At 43.4% G+C, this 19,637-nt stretch overlaps 1 protein-coding gene across 2 annotated transcripts in view; it reads left to right on the top strand.

Annotated features, from left to right (window-relative positions):
* The first annotated feature begins 2,646 nt into the window (after positions 1-2,646).
* Positions 2,647-19,637, top strand: part of SPATA5 (spermatogenesis associated 5) — a 191,078-nt gene continuing 174,087 nt past the window's right edge. For both annotated transcript variants that reach the window (XM_015861868.2, XM_015861865.2), the window contains exons 1-9: positions 2,647-2,864; positions 3,193-3,317; positions 4,117-4,274; positions 6,900-6,958; positions 8,037-8,675; positions 10,406-10,535; positions 11,220-11,276; positions 12,047-12,170; positions 13,454-13,709. In XM_015861868.2, the coding sequence (XP_015717354.1) occupies positions 2,663-2,864; positions 3,193-3,317; positions 4,117-4,274; positions 6,900-6,958; positions 8,037-8,675; positions 10,406-10,535; positions 11,220-11,276; positions 12,047-12,170; positions 13,454-13,709 (1,750 nt within the window). In that variant the 5' untranslated portion in view covers positions 2,647-2,662. The remainder of the gene's footprint in view (positions 2,865-3,192; positions 3,318-4,116; positions 4,275-6,899; positions 6,959-8,036; positions 8,676-10,405; positions 10,536-11,219; positions 11,277-12,046; positions 12,171-13,453; positions 13,710-19,637) is intronic.

Here is a 19,637-nt window from a genome sequence, read left to right as displayed (position 1 = left end):
TGGAAAATCCTGCCGCCTACAAACGGAAGCAATAACTTAGCCGGGAGATGCATCACATATTCCACTATTTCTAAACAATAATGGCCAAGCCCTATGAGTAACATTTGCTACTTTCTCTTCTTGGCAACTCTGATCAAGTCTGGCCAATATGGCCTGACCTTGCTTATTCACACCTTTGTCATCCCTTGGCTGGCTGAGAGTAATGCAGCAGCCCTGAATGCATGATGTTCACCATGTGGGAAGCCACAGACAGTACAACAGCAGCTGCTGGTCTGCTTGGCATTGCAGGCTCTGCTGTTTATGCTCAAGAGACAAAGTCTGGTCTCAGCTGGCTGGCCATAGTGCTGAGGACTCTGAGCAGCAAGTTTGTTTCTCCTTATAGCAGAGTCATGAAGGCTGGAAAAGGCCACTGAGGTCATCTAGTCAACCATCAGCCCATCACCACCATGCTCATTAAACCATGTCCCTAAGTTCTAAGGCACAGAGGTTTTTTGCACAAGAAATAAGAACACCTGGAGTTCGACACACGCACACCACTGATATAATGTGCGACCATATTCAAATATTTTGGTATTTCAATAAAAGTAGTTAAAAATAGAACAATGTGCTTCTGCTCCCCAGGCTCAGTTTGATGAGGTGGAAAGATAATGGGTTAAATACATGCCAGGTGGTGTCCACACTGCTTGGTGTCTTCCTGCAGTGTATTCCACATCCACTGATGGCACGTGAAACAGAGAAAAATACTGCAGTAATGGCTTTCATAAGCTTATGTGCCCAAATGCCTTCCTGAGGTCTTCACTCATTACAAGGATTTCCACTCATGAATAAAAATGGGTAGGTTTGAAAAGCAGTAGCAGAACATATGCGTTATCTGTTGTGTAATATTTATATACATGCAAAGATGATGAAATCTGTATGTCCCCATTTATTAAACTGCTCCCTTTCTCAGAGATTATTTTCAGAGTGTAACTGAAGGGATTATCTCAAAAACACGACAGCAAATGATGTTTGGAAAGTGCAGCTTTTGGAAAGAATTTCAAGCTATGATTTTTCTTACAGCGAGCCCTTCCTGACAGCCAGCGGGGCCACAACACTCCCACTGCATGATTTGCAGCACTCTCAGCTATGCACAACCTCCTGCAGAAAAATCCCCTTTCACTTAGTCATGTTTCCTCAAATATGCAAGAAATATAGGGACTAATACGGTGCTTTTCTGTTGTTTTTTCCTTAGGAGAATGCATTATCTTAACTGGAGTTTAATGTCACATATTTTAATGGTGAGATTTTCATCCATCAGGAAAACATGCTCTAACATGTCCATTGAAAAACCCAGCCTGCTTTCTGCTTCCACACTGCCCTCTGCTGGCTTTGTAGCTGCACGCTCCCACTGACAACAGCACCGCTTGGTAACTGAAGGCATCGCTTTACGAAAGCTCAACTTTCACAGGATCACAGAATTGTAGGGGTTGGAAGGGACCTCTAGAGATCATCGAGTCCAACCCCCCTGCCAAAGCAGGCTCCCTACACCATGTCACACAGGTAGGCGTCCAGGCGGGTCTTGAATATCTCCAAAGGAGACATTCAACTTTCAACCTGACCTGCCGCTAACAGCTCAGCTCTGCCAGCCAAAGAGCTGCCGGGTCACTCGGCCCCTTGCATCCAAGGCCGAAAAAGTGAGGACGTTCGGGGGAGATGTGCTGGCCTGGGCCAGCCCCAGCCTACATGAAATTGCTGAGCGATGTGGCTGGCGGTTGTGTCTGCGGATGAGTGCTGAGAAGGAAGGCAAAAAGTGTGCACGTTTGGCGAGGCTGAGTTGAAGCTGGCTGTGGTTTTGGCTCACCATTATTTCCTTGCACTGTGCTGTGCAAGAAACGGGACACCATCTTCTTCTTCCTTTGGAGTTCCATTGCATTTTAGAGCAACCTTTCCAGCAGTGGTTGGGGGGGGAGGTCTAGACGGGCCCAGGTAGTGCCCAGGTGTTTGGGGCACAGCTCTGTTACACAGACACAAGTCAGAGCAGCTTCTGGACTGCGGCAGCAGCTCCGTGCCACTCACCTGCAACTCCCACCTGGTGGCTGGCGAAGGCGGGCAGCCTGCTGGGCCCCTCGCCCAGCCACCGCGTCAGGGTGGCCGAGCCCGACTCCGCGTGGTGAAAGGCAAAGCCCTGCGACGCGGCCACGGCCGCCAGCCCGCTCTGGAAGATGGGAACGTGGAGCCACACGGCGACCCGGCCTTCCTGCTGCCACTGGGTGACCGAGGCTGCAAGAGAAACGCGGGGCCGCCGGTCAGGCCGCAGCGCTGGAGGCGCACGAGGGCTCAAAAGTCTGTGGGACAGATGGCCGCCCTGCCGGCTCACAGCGGGGCACGGCGGGGGGTCCTGTGGGGCTGTCAGCCTTTAGGCCCGGTGCTCAAATGCGTGCACCCACCTTCCCCGCCCGCCCGCCCGCCCAAGGTCGCCCGCCCGCCCAAGGTCGCCCGCCACTTGCCCCGCAGCCAGCGCCCGAAGGCGGCCCGCTCCCGGCGGCGAGGCCGGCGCAGCTCAGCCAGCTCCACGCTTACCCCGCCGTACTTGTCCAGCCGAGGCCGCAGCCCGCCCCAGCCCCCCACCACCGAGCCCCGGCCCCGCGCCCCGCGCAGCACCCGCCGCAGCGCCGGCCCCGCCATGGCGCACAGCGGAGCGGCCGCCCCCGGGGCGGGGTCGGTGTCGGCCTCCGCCTCCGGAAGCGCTGAGCGTTGGCCGGCGGGCAGCATGGCCGCCCGGAGAAGGAGCAAGAGGCGGTCGGTGCCGGGCTGGAGCTCCCTGCTGGCCGGCGGGGCTGAGAGCGGGCCGGCGTTGTTGGCCGTCGCCGAGGCGGTGCAGGCAGGTACGGAGCGCGGAGCGCGGCGGCGGGGGAGGGCACGAGGTCGGGATCTGCTGCACGTGAAGCGGCACCGGCGGCCTTTCGCTGAGGCCCACGTGAGGTCTGCTCGGTGAACGGCACGAGGGCCCGGCTGCCCACCCGGCATGCGGTGCCACGGGAACGTGCTGCCGAGGCGGGGCCTGCGGGCGGGCGTGTGTGGGAGCGCGGGGTGTGCGGCGTGTGTCCCGCGTGCGGGGCGGTGATGTGATGCGATGATATGATGCGATGCGATGTGATGATGTGATGATGTGATGTGATGTGATGTGATGATGAGCTTCTCTGAACGTTTCAGAAGATGACAAGGTCCCCAAGATGTACCGCAGAGCCCTGGCGCAGCTGCATCTGATTAGCATGAAGGCCGCCAACATCTGCATCTGTCGCCCGGTGCTCATCACGGCAGCGGGAGGAAGGCAGGAGGTGGGTGAAGCCCCGGCCCTTCCGTGTTCTGCTTCTCGTTTGGGCGGCCCTCATGTATCCATTGCATCCAGTGGGAAACTACTCTGTGGAACCAGGTTGTAGCCTAACCTTCTTCCTCAGCCTGCGCTTTTATTAGTATTACTTACTTTGGAGGACTGAATGTGAGGCCACTGACAGCTGTTTGCTTTGAACTTGCTTTGAATGGCGGCCTGGTTTCTACCAGAAGTAGATGTCAGCAGGATGAGGGAGATGATTGTCCCTGTGTACTTGTCACTGATGAGGCCGTATCTCAATTACTGTGTTCGCTTTTGGGCTCCTACCTACAAGAAAGACATCCCCATCCTACAATGTGCCCAGGGAAGGGCAACAGAGCTGTGAAGGGTCTGGAGCACAAGTCTCACGCTCAAGGCTGAGGGAGCTGTGGTTGTTCAGTCTGGAGAAGAGGCTCTGAGCCAACCTTATGGCTCTCTGCAAGGCCTGACAGGAGGTTGTGACGAGGTGTTGGTTGTCATCAGCCTCTTCCCCCAAGTAACAGTGGTAGGATGTGAGGTGATGGCTTCAAGTTGCACCAGGGGAAATTTGGGTTGGGCATTAGGAAAAACTTCTTTTCTGAAAGAGTGGTGATGCGCTGGCACAGACATTGCCCAGGGAAGTGATGGAGTCACTGTCCCCAGAGGTGTTCAAGAAATGTGTGGATGTTGCTCTGAGAGACATGGTTCGGTGAGCAGTATTGGTAGTAGGTAAATGGTTGCACTAGATGATCTGAGTAGTGTTTTCCAACCTTTTATGATTCCTCCAGGTCTGCACAGCCTGGCCCACCCCAGGACTTCCACTTGGGAAGATTGGTCTGAGTGACACCACACAGAAGAATCTGAGAGTCAATGTGGGTGATACTGTCACCGTGCAGCCTGTGACCGGTGCAGTCATCCAGGCAGAGGAAGTTGCTGTGAAGCTGAGGTATGGAACATGTTGTACCCTACTGCTGTGCCTACTGCGAGCCATCTGCTTTGCACTGTGAGCTCTTAGAAGATACCATTTTTCTATCATGCTTGAATAGAATTAGTATATAGGACCCAAGGGAATGGTGTGGGGCTGTGTCAGGGGAGAGTCAGGTTGATTGTTAGGAAGAGGTCCTACAGCACAGGGTGGTGGGAATGGAACAGGCTGCCCAGGGTTGTGATTGTGGTCCTGAGCTGCCAGAGTCCAAGGAGCATTTGGACAACACTCTCAGATATGTCTGGGTGGTGCTGTATGGATCCAGGAGTTGAACATTCTTATTATCTTATAAGAATTCTTTCCAGCTCAGGATATTGTTTGATTCTTTGAAAATTAAGCATCCACAGATGCTTGAAAGATGAAGGCTGAAGTTTAATAGCTGGTGGCTAATTGCTGCCTCCTGTGTGGGCAGCAGAGTGGGTCAGCTGCAGGGTGGAGAGGTCTCAGGTGAGGGATGATTAGTGCTGTTGTGGAGAGCACGTTGCCACAAAGGCTGGTAGTGTGAAGAGGTTCTTCCTGTTATGTGAAATTACCAAGCAGCAATGTTAGCCAGTCTTGAGTGCAGTCAATTCCTGAAGCAAAGATCAGACTTTTGGCAAGTGCGTGTGTGTGACTGCATGGTCAAGGTAGGCTCAAGGATGTTCCTTGCATAGTGTTGGTGTTAGGTTAGAAAGAACCAGAAGGAGCCTGTGTGGTGGCTGTTGTCATTAGAGTTTGTGCTGCAGGCTGCCTCCTCAGGAACTCCTGGTGAGAAGTTGTGTTGGGGCAGTGGAGGGCTGACAGGTTGAGGAGAGCCCTTGAAGCTTCACCTGTTATGTGTGTGGCTTTAATTTATGGGAATGGTTTTTTTTGAGCTGGAAACTCTTACAGAAAGGGTTTGTTTCTTTTTCCCCTCTGAATTCACCGAGGGTAGAGAGCAGAAGGTGCAAATGAAGGCTGTCTTGAAATCACAAAGGCCTTGAAAAATTAGATGTTTATTTACCTGATGAATGACTTCTTATCTTTGTCGCTGATGTAACATTCCACAGCGTTTGGGTTGATGCAGAATCTGGTTATGGTTATTTCCTAAATAAAACTATTTTGTAATCACTTTGGAAAGTCTCCCAACACCTTTAGTTTCTCTAAGTGAGCTCTCCTCCTTTGTCAAGCCTCCATTTTGAGCGTGTCTTCACCTTTGCCCATTTTAAAGGGGAGATGCTGTTTTCCATTAAATTGACTTGGTGAGGTGGCCTTGCTTTTGTTGGTAATGCAACCAAAGTAGCTTAAATCATGTTCCCACAGGTTAAGGTGGCTCCAGGTTGTATTCTGTCACATCAGTGTGCTGTGTCCCACATGCCTCTCTTCTCACCAGAAAATGAAAAAAATATTTCATTGAGGCTTTTTGCTGTGGCTAATTTAGTCCTATGGGAACTTGATTGGATATTACAATATTTGATTGTTATTACAGTTTGGTTATAAAAGACACAGGGTTTGAATTTGGGGTGGTCCTCTGCAGAGCCAGATGTTGGACTTGTGCATCCCTTCCAGCTCTGGATACTCTGTGCTTCTGTGATAAGGACGAAATCAGAGTCATCGTGTGCAACTTCTGAAGTGTTTGTCATTGCTGTAATTCTTTCTGAACCTCTTCCAAAGCCAGAATTTTCCTTCTCAAGAGGGATTTTGTGTCAAAATCCTTCACTCGGGCTCCTAGAAATACTACACAGTGTGTCCCCAGATTAAAAGTCACATGAGTGACGATTTGTCTAGAATGACTCTAGGAGAGAACACATGCAAACAGGAGTTAGTCTGTTTTAAGCCTTAAGCCTACTGGTTTACTGCAAGCCACTGCAGTAAATTGCAGTAAGTTGATATGCATTAACATTAAATTTACAGACAATCTATCAGATAAGAATATTAGTTATTAAAAGAATAAATGCAATCCTGTTGTCCCAGAATTTCTTCCTTTTCTAGATGCTTCGCAGGTATAATTTATTCTCTGAAAATTTGTATCTCTGGGGATTTCCTTGTGTGCATTACTGATTTTCCAGTTAAAACCAACCTTCATTCTCAGACCCCAGCTGTGCAATTGAGAGTGTGTTTGCTTGTCAGGAGTGGCTGTAGCATTTTGAGGGCTCCCATCTAGTAGCCGAATGCCGCTTTTCCTCTTGAAGCTGAGAAAGGGATTTTTATTTCTAGGCTTGGAGCTCCCTCTCTTGGTCATAATTTTATTTGCGGTTGCTGTGTCTGATTTAAAATGTTTTTGGCGATGCTGCTCACCTCTCTGTGATGCAAACAGGGGATGACCTGTGGAATAGACTCATAATATCTAATCTAGAGTTGTAAGTATAACTTATTCTATTTCTTACTGCAGCATTTTAGGTGAAAGATGGAACAAAATTACATATTAGCACTCCTTTTGTTATCTGCGTGACTAATGTCTTTGAAGTTATTACATGAGCCAAAGACTGTAAGGGGCTCATCTATCTTTTGACTGTGGGGTTAAATCTCATTGTGTGAAGTTGGTGATATTCATCCTCCTGGTGCCGTTGACTGTTTTGTTCTTGTAACAGTTAGTGACTGAAAAAATATTGTTTCTTCTTACCACAGGGACAAAGATGCCTGTATTAGTGCTGAGGAAATGGCTGTCTGTCTGCTGAGAAACTTAGGTATCAATTTTGTTGCTCTTGACTGTTCAATTTTTTATAATGCAGTGGAAGGTCACGTTTTGGAAAGAAAAGCAGGGAGTTTCCTCTGCTCTCAATTGAGGGCTTATGACAAAATAGAGGGGGATATTCTTCCACTCCTCACAGAGGTTTTCTTTGGGCTAAATCATATTACTATGATGCATACATCTAACTTGTCTTAATCCTGCTCTTTCTGTCCTTTGTACCTGTGACTGTTTCAAGATGCAGCTGTTAAGCTGTCACTGGCTTCATGGCTGTTACAGTAATAGACTTTTTAGGGTTGTCTTGTGTTGTGAAGAAAAAGAGAGTGATGTTATGCATTAAAAACAAGATAAGGGATCAGTACTGTTGTGAAACCTCGTACTCTGAATTTTTTCTATATTGATAATAAATAAGCAGAATTAATTTTCATTGGTTAGCAAGTGCCTGTAAGTAAGGAAAAAAATAAAAACAATGTAAGTTTTTCAAGGTATTGGAATTATGAGTTTTAATTTCTCAGTAATAACCTTCTGGTTTAGAATTCTATAACAACAGTGCTGGCAAGCTAAGAGGCAGGAAGCACAAGCTGGATTCCAGATTTGTGAGTTTGGCTGGAAATAATAACTCCTGTTTACATTACTGCCTCCTTGTGCCTGTAGGGTGCATTCAGATCACATTTCCAGATCTCTCTGCCAAGACAGAGATAAAACCTTACCTTCTGTGGGCCAGGGCTCAGGCTGAATGTGAAGTACTGTGTACCTATGGTGCACACAGCAAATAGAACATTTCCACTTCTTACAGTACTAATTCTGCAGTCCCACTGTGCACACTGTGTGAAGTTCAGAACACTCAAGTAATGATGGGCTTAGCACAAGAGTCTACGTATGATGACAAATGTTTATCCGGTAGTCTGCTTATGTATAGAAGGATCATTTTAATTATCTGAAATTACATGTAAACGATGTAGCTACCTTCTGCGGTGTTAATTTATGGCACTCTTTACATTTACTACATTTACTAGGCTATCCTATAATTACTTTAATTAACTTTATCCTTTTTTTTCTTTTCAATCTTCTCACAGATGGGAAAGTTGTTTTGCCAGAAAATCTCCTGGCATTCAGTTTCTATGGCAAACTGTGTAACGCGGTGGTGATGAAGGTGAAGGGGACTGACAGTGTGGAGCTGCATGCCCAGGCTGGTGCCATTCCCAGTGAGGTGTGTGAGCCAGACCTGGAGAAATCAGACTTGGAGAAGAGTGCGCTGGATCTGTCCTTGCAGCTCAGCAGGATGGACATTGATGAGGCTGCATCTGCGAGCACTCCATGCAAACCGGTGTGTCTGGGTTCACCAGTTACACCCAGTTCTGCTGTGGCAGCCCCTAGTCAAGGTTCTGCTCAGGGAGATGAAGCCTACAGCAGGGAGGATGCTGCAGATCTGGCTGCTGCAGACCTGGCTGCTGCTTTGGAGATGCCCAAGAAAGGAGTCAGTGAGCTTCCATCGGCTGTCAAACCCGGAGCATTCAGCAGCACAGACACTTTCTATTACATTTCTTCAAGAACTAGAATCAATTTTATAGAAACTAGGACGAATGTAGCGGAAGATAGTGATCATGGACCCCAAGTTACCTATGACATGATAGGAGGTTTAAGCAGCCAGCTTAAAACTATTAGAGAAACAGTTGAACTGCCCCTGAAGCAAGCTGAACTTTTCAAGAGTTACGGTACGATGCTAAAAATTGACTTTCTTCACTTGATACTACCTTTCTTTTAAACTCTGATGTGACATTTTTTTCCTTATATACCAAGTTATTTTTACTGAAATACACACTGAATTTTATGTCATGCATACCTGTGTGTTTAAGCACTGTCAAACTGTTTTATAGTTTGTGCTACACAGCTATGATGAGGATGTGATGGTTAGCTTTTGTGAAACATAATTCTATAGGAAAGTAACATGCATCTCTAGGACAACTCAAGTATGGTTAGGCAGAATTTATAGCAAATAGTAAAGACTTTATATGTGGACGTTTGAAAGGCGCAGATGTTTGTTGTATTTTCCTAAGTTTTATGTTTTTATTTATTAAAGTGGAGTCAACTAATCATATTTTTTTAAGTTGAGAAAAATGAGGTGAGCTGCTGTTATCTCTGTGTGTTGCAGGGTTCCCGTTAAATGTTCAGGAAGTGTTTCAGGCTGTTAACACAAACTGCACAGTGTGTTTCTTATGCAAGTGCAGGGTTTAAAAACCCTAATGTTTACTGTTGCTATATTTCAATTTATGTCTAACATATATTCGAAGGGTTTTTGTAATGAATATAAACTGCACTGTGTGTTTACCTCAAATGGATCCATACATAAAGTAGGCACATCTGCTTCTTGTACTTTTCTAGGTACACGTCACTGTGAGGCAGGGCTCTTACCTATAAATACTTCTTTTGTATCATGTCTTTGAGGCTCTTTATTTCTCTGCATTGTCTCTCCCCTTTCATCCATTGAAGTGGAGGTGAGAGCATCGATCACTGCAACAACTTCCCTAACACTCAGCCTCTGCTCAGGCAAGACCTGGGTGCCAGTGGGATGCTACGAGGAGCCTCCTTCCCTGCACAGTCCAGTTCTGACATCCAACCCTAGCATCACGTGTTCTTGTGTTGACCCAAATGTTGCTTCAGCAGCAGCATTCTTCACACACTTGGCTCCCAAAGTATTCAGTCAGACTCTCTACTTCTTCCACAACCACGGAAGTGTTGGGAGTGGAGACAGCAGGGCTGCCCTGGAGGTCCTGCGGCCCTGTGTCCTGTGGTATCAGAAACACCACACGAGGGAGCAGCGTGTGCTGGAATGGGTTGTTAAAAAGTGAGCTGTCTGCAAAGGCATTATTCCTGTCCTCTGTCAATTAGCAGATCAGTTTTGCCCTTTCGAGTTCCAGAGACTCAGTAAGGTGTAGCTGAGTACTTCAATTCAGGCTCATGGTATTTCTGAAACCTCTGGAGTGTGGAGGAGACGTGGCTTTCTGGTGTTGGAAATTGGACGCTGTAGGAGTCATTCATAACTTAAAAAAGTACATTTGTGAAGATGAGGTGCTTAGGCCAATATTTTTTTGGAAAAAAAAACACAACATAAAACTTAGGGAGAATTGTAATCCAAACTACAAAAGAAAAATAAAACAATTGAAATGTTTGCTTTATAAGCAGAATTATTTGGACTTTAAAAAAGCTCAATGTGCATCCCATCTGAGTGTCATGCGTCTTGTAGAGAGCTCTTCCCCCTGCAAATGCCATTATATCAAGATGAAAGGAATCACGTTGGCTAGAGAAGTGAATGCTGAGATCAAGTTCTAATCTAATAACTGTGGGGCAGTGAAATGTGCAAACGCAGTGTAATGTGCAAATGATAAATGAGATGTTTATCACAAATAACTCTCTTCTCTGTTTATGTGCATGTGCTGGTTTGAAGGAATCTCACCTCCTAGAGGAGTGCTGTTGTATGGCCCTCCAGGTACCGGGAAGACTCTAATTGCCAAAGCCATCGCAAATGAGGTTGGCGCTCATGTAACTGTTATTAATGGTCCTGAAATAATAAGCAAGTAAGTCCATTCAATTTATGTTCATTAATTCTGTAGATACGCTAGCCCAGAATCTGTACTGGCATCTACCCATTGGAGATCCATCATCCTCTGTGCAATTGGCTGTAGGCTATCCATCCAAGAGTAAAAAAACAGATGGGAAAGGATTCACTCAAGTAGGACTCTTGTTTCTTGTTGCAGTAACAGAGTTTCATTGGATTTAGCTTAGAGAAATTGGGGTAAGGCATGGACTGAATTAAAAAAAGGACTAAAACTTCACCTGCTATTCACATGCTATTTCTGCAACCAGAGGAGTTACTTTACTTATTGAAGTGTATTTGAATTGCTCTACTTGCTGAAGTGTATTTGAAATTAATAGGTGACAACCTACAGATTAATGAAACCAGGAAACTTTTCTTTGTCGTTGTTCTTTAAGACCACAGATATAAATTGTTTCTAGCACAGCTTTGATTTTTTGCTATTTAGGACATAGGTGTATCTTTTTTATTTTTTAACCTGTTTTTTGTCCTTGTGGAAAGGAAGATTGTTTTCGATTTGCATGTGCTTCATAGATTTGTTGGAGACTTTGAGAGCGTGTGCTATGGGTTTTTGCAATACACGAGCAGTAATTATTTAAGTTGCCCAGAAACTTAAAAGAAAAGAAAAAAAATGCTGTTTCTTATTAAAGTGTTTCAATTATTATAGGTTTTATGGAGAATCTGAATCAAGATTACGTCAGATATTCGCCGAAGCTTCTTTACGGTATGTTCTTTTGGATAATTATATTCATGCTCACTTCTTTGCGGTATTGGTCCCAGAGTTAATGGTTTCTAAAGAAAAACATTCGCAAGAAACTTTGAATTGTATCATTATTTCTTTCTTGCAGTGGTTTTTCAAAGAAAATAAGAAGAAAATAAATGTATTTATGTAGAGCTAAGTAAAGGGAGAACTGTGAAATTCTAGTATGCCTGTTAAATGTTTTGGACGTGACCCTGTTTAAGGGTCTGTTACAGAGGGTGCCAGAGTGCTTTATCTGTGTCATTAGTGCACGGTACACTTAGTTCAGCAGCTCTAAATGAACTACTGTTGGTCTTGGATATAGCACGCCTCATTATGGTGGCATTCTGCACAAATTTATTGGATCTGATCGAGGTAGACTTTGAGATAATTATTGTTCATAATACTTAAGCAAAATGCTATCACATCCTGTATTTGTGTAGGTGGCAAGTGAAAGGCTGTGTTTTTATTCTCTAAATCGGTAAATTCAGCATTGTGTCTTTGGAAGACAGTCATAGGAAAGTAAACTGACTTGGTCATTGTACGATGTCTTATATTTTAGTCATTTTGGTTCTCCCTTAAAGTAGTGCTACACTCAGTGTTGAAACTTTCAGTTGCTTAAAGCAGTGGGACGCTCGTTAATTTTCATTGGAACTGGATATTTTCCTCATAAAGTTCTGCAAGTCTGTGTCTTGATGTTTTAAGTCCTCCAGAGCTGCCTAACGGGTTGGTTTTTTCTCCTGTTTTTTTTCTAGCTGTCCTTCTATTATATTTATAGATGAGTTGGATGCACTCTGTCCAAAGAGAGAAGGGTCTCAGAATGAAGTGGAAAAGAGAGTTGTAGCCTCCTTGCTGACATTAATGGATGGCATTGGCTCAGTAAGTAGACTCATTGAGACACTCTGTGTGCATGGGAACTAACTGAGCGAAGTAATTTTACTTCTATAGCACAGCCAATTTTACATACGTCATTCAGGGGAAAAGAAAATAGCCTTGGGTGAAACTTTATGTAGTAATCTAATGCTTTATTGGATGCTGGGCATAGGGAGGGAATGTCTCCTGATAGCTGTGAGATTAAAAGAAAGTAAATTTTCTTCCATTCATGGTCTTTCATTTGACTTCTCTCACTTCTGTAGTTCTGGAGACAAAGCTGAAATTACATTGCTAGCTCGTCATAGGACTAAACTAGTTAATTTGATTGCTCTGATAAAAGAGGTCAAGATATTTCTGATGATATGTGCTCTACATTACTAAAGGAAACAATGACTATTTTAAGATTGCCATAGTAAAATTTAAGATATAACAATAGCCTACTGAACAAACAGTAAATTTAATTGACGCTTGTACATTATGGATTAAGGCCATAAAATCTGCCAGTCTCTCATTTATTCTTTTCTGTTTACTAGCAGGAGAGACAAAAGAACTCTGTCCACAGTATGAAAAATGAGTCTCCGCTGTTTATTTAATCTGCAAGTTTCTTGCTATTTGACCGCATTGTGGCTTTTGCTGACCACTCATGGATTGTTCACAATCAGAATGTATTTTCTTATGGCAGAGACCGTTGAATGTTCTCCATGGAGAAAGTACTTCATTCTCAAAATGAGAATGGCAGTGCAAGTGGCCTAGTTGATTTTGTCTCTTTTTGAATGTGAAAAGCAGAGTTTGAGGAAATTAGTTAGGACTTTTGACTTTACTTTTCCTGCTGAGCCTACAGGAGGTTTTGTAACCTGCCCTCTCTGCTGCTTTTTATACCTTAAATGATTTACATCCCAACCTTGTTTGTTCAGGGTCTATTGAAACCTTTTTGTTCTTGTGCCAGCACTACCTTCTAGCTTAAATGCTGACTTTTTTTTTCCTTGGTGCTTACTTTCCTGATACTGGAAAGCAAGTTCTTGGGAGTTAGAAAGGGACATGCTGGGATTAAGGGATCTTTTGAGTGAACTTTCTCCTCTATTATTTGTGTGTACATAAAACCTAAGGTGCTGCTAAATTGCAGGTACCGTTTGGGGGGGGTTTGCTTTGCTCCTTTAGATCTACTGTCAGGATTTAATGTGTGTAGGAGCTGTGAAAAGTAAGCAGGAAATATGTTTATGTTAAATTACATTTAAATATGTTTATCAACCTAATTACAGTCACTGTTTTGCTTTGTTTGATGTGTTCAGGAAGGTACTGAAGGGCAGCTCGTGGTACTAGGGGCCACCAATCGTCCTCATGCACTAGATGCAGCACTGCGCAGACCCGGCCGTTTTGATAAAGAGATAGAAATAGGAATTCCTAATGCCCAGGACCGCCTGGACATACTCCAGAAGCTTCTGAAGAAAGTTCCGCATTCTCTCACAGAAGCAGAGATGACACAACTGGCCGACAGTGCGCATGGTTACGTGGGTGCTGACTTAGCAGCCTTGTGCAAGGAAGCAGGTAAGGATTTGTGTGCCTTATTCAGTGTCTTATTTATCAGTTAGCCTCTGTTAAAAAAATAAAAGATAAAAAATAGAAATCCGCAGTCTACTAATGACTTTTGAAAGGATGAGATCTTATATGTTTTGTGTCAAAGGAAACAGTGCGGCATAGAACAGGAGGAACACCAGTCTGTTCCTGTGCAGACGCAGGAAATGTTTGAGCATTCATTGAAAAATGAATGTTGAGGTTATTAGTGCTGGGACATTGTGCCTTGTGCCATTTCTGGGACACCTGATATCTGTCTCTTGGTTTTCTAGTGGTTTAGTGAGTTAACTGACCTATCCCTAGGAGTTTTTCTGCTTGGATTGAAATCCCGTGGCACTCAGATTGTACAGCTTGTCCTGCAGATCTGCACACCCAAGATGTGGAGACACTGAGTATTGATTAATTCTGTACTGCACTCTTCTGTGTAATTTGTCTGTTACCAGGAGCCTCTGACTGTTACTGTTGGGCTGTGTGTGCTGGTTGGGTCAGGCAGCTCAGCTGGGGCACAGCATGGGGGCCTCCCCTGGCCTCTGGTACCAGCACAGCACTGAAGAACCATCCACGCATCCTGCAGCAAGGGTTCAGTATGTTCCAGGCAGTGCTTAAACACAAGCTTACTTCTGTTTTCATTGGATGAAATACTAAAAGTGCGCTCTATCAGTTCTTACAGTTTGCTTGAATGTGTCGACATGGTTTAAGTGTTGGACCTTAAGTCTACCCAAGAACAGCCGTTTAAAGCAGTCTAGTCAAAATATGACTCTTCAGTTCTGCTTACGCATATTTGCTCCCATGTAGTTGGCAAATATGTATTTGCTGTATCTGCTGGTTACTTTTATTTCCTTTGGCACTGGGACAGCTTCCTCTGGCAGTGACCCTGCACAGTTAATTCTTGCATCAGAATTAACTATTAAGCTGACAGAAGTTTTATTAGGGCTGGTGGTGCTGGGAACGACAAGCTCTTTGCCTGCCAATTTCCAAAACTTTAAGGGGATGGTTCTCAAATAAGTATTTATGGACTTTGCATGGATCATGATGAAAAAAATATGTATGCACACAGCAAGGTCTCTTAAAGTGCTTTTCTGCTGGCTACGGTTGTGCTCTATTTTAAGTTAGCAAATGTTCATTTAAAGACAAATGAGTACAACCAACAACAAAAGAAGTGGCTCCCTGTCTGTTTTCCTTCCACTGTGCTTTTGGGACTGTCAGTGTGCAGTCACAGTCCTCATACATTAAATCTTTAACTAACGTAATCGGAAATTTTCAGTGAAAAATGTTGTGTTTTGAATTCCAAATGTGATCCAGCCTCGGTGCTGCTGGTGAATTCAGGATATTTTGTCATACAGCTGCAAAGAGGAGATATTTACCCTCTTTCAGAGGGCTTTTCAGACAAGATTCTAAATGTTGTGTTAACTGAATGTTAAGTGCTTTCTCAGCTCTGTGTAGACCTAAAGCTCTGGCATCTACCAGTGTGGGGCTGCAGGATGCAGTGCTATCTGGGAGCTTTGCATTAAAACCCAGTGCTTGGAATGAGGGATTGAGGATGTCTCCTTTTTCATTGATCTTCCCTGCGGTTTGAAGCCATGCTGTTAAGTATCTGTCATTTGCTAACTTGGAGTGACCTCTGCTGGGGAAAATACAGCCCAGCTGCTTTAATGTTACATACATTGAAATTAAATTGCTCATGGTTAAGGAATATCATAGTAGGATTTTTTTTTTATTTCTTTTTTTAATTGTTTAAGCTCTTAAAATCTATTTTTATATTAAATTTTCAACACCTTGTAAAATATTACTACTTTCACTGGAGTTAGACTTAGAAAAGAGAACTTTTATGAGGTAATTTCTCTGTAGCAGCACAGGGTTGTTCCATATGGCAAGTGTTCCAATGGTTTGTCTTTTTTGTTGTTTGGCCGAGCAATGGGCTCCTATTGCTTCACTTCAGAAACTGTGCCGTAGGCCAAGACAGCTTGCTGTCCAGGAGTGTTCTCTGATAGTCTGCCGAAGTATTCCTTGTTTACTTTTATCCTATTATTTCTATTTACATCCTTGTATAACACACTCAGTCTCCCTCCTTAGGGTTTACACCCTTCAGATATCTGAAAGCTGTTCTCATGTCCCCTACCTCCTCATTCATTACTTGGCCAAACTATAAATATTTAGCTCGTTTAATCTTCCCTCATAAATAAGCCCTTCCTGCCTTCTGAGAACTTCTGTTGATTTTCTCTGAACTCCCTCCAGTTCGTCAATAACCTTTTGGTAATGCGGTGCTCAGAATTGAACCCGGTGTTCGTATTTATTAAAATATAAAACATAATGTAAACGTATAGTTAAGACTGCTGGTGTGAGTTTCTGTGTAATCAAGAAGTTTTAATATTCAGGTGGTATCTAAGTTAAGAGTTCCTGTGCAAATTTTAAATGCAATAATCCTATCCAACATGCACGCAAGTATGGGTAAAACATGGAAACAAATCTAGAAGCATGAATTTGGAACTTAGAAATATATGTTCAGTTGTTACAGCAGGATTATTCTTGCTTGTCAATTGGGAAACTCTTGACTCCTGGGTGCTCCGTTAGCATCTTGAGATGCTTTGTTTGTGGCTGGAAAGCCTGAAAGTTTACAAGCTGGAACTGTTTATATTCTCCACACAAAGTTTAGAGAATTTCTGAAGGGCTCATCCTTTCTTATCTTTATACTTCAACTTTGTTTTTTCTTTTTATGCACATGTATAATATTGTGTATATATTGTTATATAAACCAAGGTTGTAGAAACTAATATAACATGGTAAATGTAGTAACTGTAGGGCTACGAAAGCCAAAACTTTCACTTTGGCATCAATAGTTAGGTTTTCTAAGATACCTCATTATAAAAGCTTTAATTTGTCTTCTGTCCAGTTCTGACTAATGTGAATTAATGGAAAGTAAACAGCTATTGTAGAGTTAAATATATTCCAACTGTTTTCTTGGCAGAACTTGTTTGTTCTCCATGTAAGTGGTGCTTGCTGATACTTCTGGGGTCAGACAAGCCATTTCTCTTCTCCGTTCAGCAGCTCAGTGTGTTTTCATGGAAGTCATTAAGAAGTTTCAGGATCAGCTTGCACTGAATGTTTCTACTCTCCTGTGTTAGTGGTGTAAGGAAGGGCAATGTTGTGTATGCTGGAGTGGGTAAGGAGAAGAAATGGAGACAAGAAACCTGGAGAATCTGTGCCACGCTCTGGGCTTTTCCCATCTTACTATGACCAAACACATGTGAAATACTCATGTATAGATGAATATAATCATCAGTTAAGCATGGTTTTATTTCATCCTTCTGAAGTACTAGAGGATTTTTCTTTCAGTACCTTCTTTTCCACTACAGAAGGTGTCTTAGCATAGAATGAAATGGCAAAATTATCTGGCTGTTTGTATGAAAAAATGTGAGGTATCGTGAACCTGATGATATTGTTGCAAGAGCTGACAGCAGGGTGATGAGCATCAGCTCTGTGTCCCAGAACTTGCTGTTGCACAAGTTACATGTATTTATCTCGTGTTAAGGAAGATACTGTTTGTCACATTTGGAAATAACTAAGAGATTGCTTACAATCAGTCTGACAAAGTTGAAAGCCAAAATGTCAGCCCTAATGTGGCAAGTATCACTGGCTTATATGAAAGACTTCTCAGAAGTAACGTACCTCATCTCTGTTCAAGGTTCTGTTGTCTATAATGACTACATTGGAGAAATTGTGATTTGTTAGGTTTCTCTACTGCCTGGCAATCTGCTTGTGATTCCCACCATGAACTGTGTATTGCTGCTTCTTGCAGCCTTTTTTAAAGGATGACAGCATAGTATGGAAAACCTGCCGGTACCTCAGTGGGCAGTCAGCCATCACCTATTGGACATCGGCGTGTGATGGGCTGCTCATGGTTGGCTCTACATGACTTGAGTACTCTCTAAGTGATTCATGTGTGCAGAATTCCTACCAGGGAGGGGGTTTACTGATGTGTGCAGCTGAGAAACGACTACCTTCTACTGTAATCAGCTGCCTTCAGAATTGTTCTTTCTCAAGTGGAGGCAGCACTTAGGAAATAGACTGCCATATCCTCACATGTAATGTCTGTGTTTGTGCACCCCTGAGATCTTGTTGCTTCTGCTTTAATGAAGTGGCCACACAGCCTTTTATTAATTCCCCCCAAAATAATAATGGTTTTAATTCAACAACAAAGATAAGCAGTCCACTTTTTTGGAAAAACATATGAAATGTTAATTATGTAGCGGGGACATGAATGGTATAAACTGTACTGAATGTTAGAAGATGCTTAGCGACAAAGGTTTCCAAATATAGCAATTTTTTATAAACTTATCCTTCTATGGCTGCTTGTAGCATTTCAAGAGAGTGAATATAAATATAACTTGATTTCTTCAAGAAGTGGGTTCAGTCACGTTGTTTACAGAGAGAGGAAGTATTTGCTTTGTAACTCTTAGAATTTATCTCGAACATCCTTGTTCATTGCACATAATTTCAGTGTGCTGATATAAAACACTTGGACTGTGATAAGATAGCATCACGAGGAGAGGAAGAACAAATGTCTTTGTTTAAATTGTGGTCTCTCTTGCAATAACAACAGTTTGGTTCCAGTAAGAATGCTGCAACCGGTGTAACTTCCAAACTAATGTGAGAGAAGCAGTAATCAGTTTGCTTTGCATTAAAGCTCTGTAAATCACCTGACTGCATTGCAGTTGAAGGCATCACCTGGCTTAGATTTTGAGATTATAGTGGTTCCCTGATTTGAGCTGCTATTAGCGAAAACCTTACGGAAATAAGAAGCTGAGCTGTGTTTTTTTCTAGCATAATACAGCATTACTAGTGAATCTGAGGAGCTACGCAACTTGCATAGGCATAAGATACAATCTGATGGTCTGTCCCTGTTATCTAGATATCTTGTTGGCTATCAAAATTGTTTGTCCCTTTTATTGACCCTGCGTTCCCATAAATAATGTGGTTAAGATCTATACCTTGGAACATTGACTATGGAGATGTATTAGGTCTGTAAAAATAGAAGTGGCTTAGTAGGGTACTGTATTTGTTTGGTTTTTTGCTGAAGCTGAGAAACTTTTCTGCTGAACCATTTCTGAAGGAAAAAATAATTTCTGCAGCTCACCCTGAAAATCTGTGGGGCTGTTGATCCACCTTCGTCCTCTTCCATCTAAACAAAACAAGGCAAAGGAATTGCACACCTCCTTGATTTCTTTTTTTGACTTTTTTTACTTTTGGTTATGGTTATGGGGAGGGAGATTCCCTGAGATCCAGGCCTATTTCTAAGCCTTGAAAATCATAGTTCAGCTTAAGCCTTTCCCATGATGATTTGGACCAGGGTTTTGCTGAGGGTGTGCAGTAAACATAAATATTCTTCTTGGGTTGTAATTCCAAGAGTAGGAATGTGGGCTTCGACACTGCTCTGTTGAAAAAGTGATACAGGCAGTGGGTGACCAAAGCCTGTGGGTTTATTTATTTTGCAGAGCATTTCTGGGCTTGTTTGCAAATTAACTGGTCACAGTTGCAGATAAGAAAGAGAAGGCACTTTCCCATTCCTGTTGCTGTGCAAAACAAGTTGGGGAATGGCCACTTGCCTTTGTGCGTAAAGGTCATTTAGAAAACATGTTTTTGATGGGAATATTATTAATACTGATTTACCGAAGAATGCATTCTTATGAAATGGAGAATTTTTCATAGAAAAGCCAGAACACAGGGTTCTAAAATGCACTGAAAAACTCAGATGTGATACAGGGGTAACACAGCTAAGGAATGTTTAGACTGCAGCGTGCAAGTTTTCTTGCACAATCCTCCACCACACTAATCTCCAGTGTAACAAGACCAAGGGAGTCAACTCCCATCCTTGGCATTAAGGAGCTGTAGGCCAGTATTATG

Source organism: Coturnix japonica, chromosome 4 (genome assembly GCF_001577835.2).
Source record: "Coturnix japonica isolate 7356 chromosome 4, Coturnix japonica 2.1, whole genome shotgun sequence".
NCBI lineage: Eukaryota > Metazoa > Chordata > Aves > Galliformes > Phasianidae > Coturnix > Coturnix japonica.
This window is presented reverse-complemented; position numbering and strand designations above follow the sequence as displayed.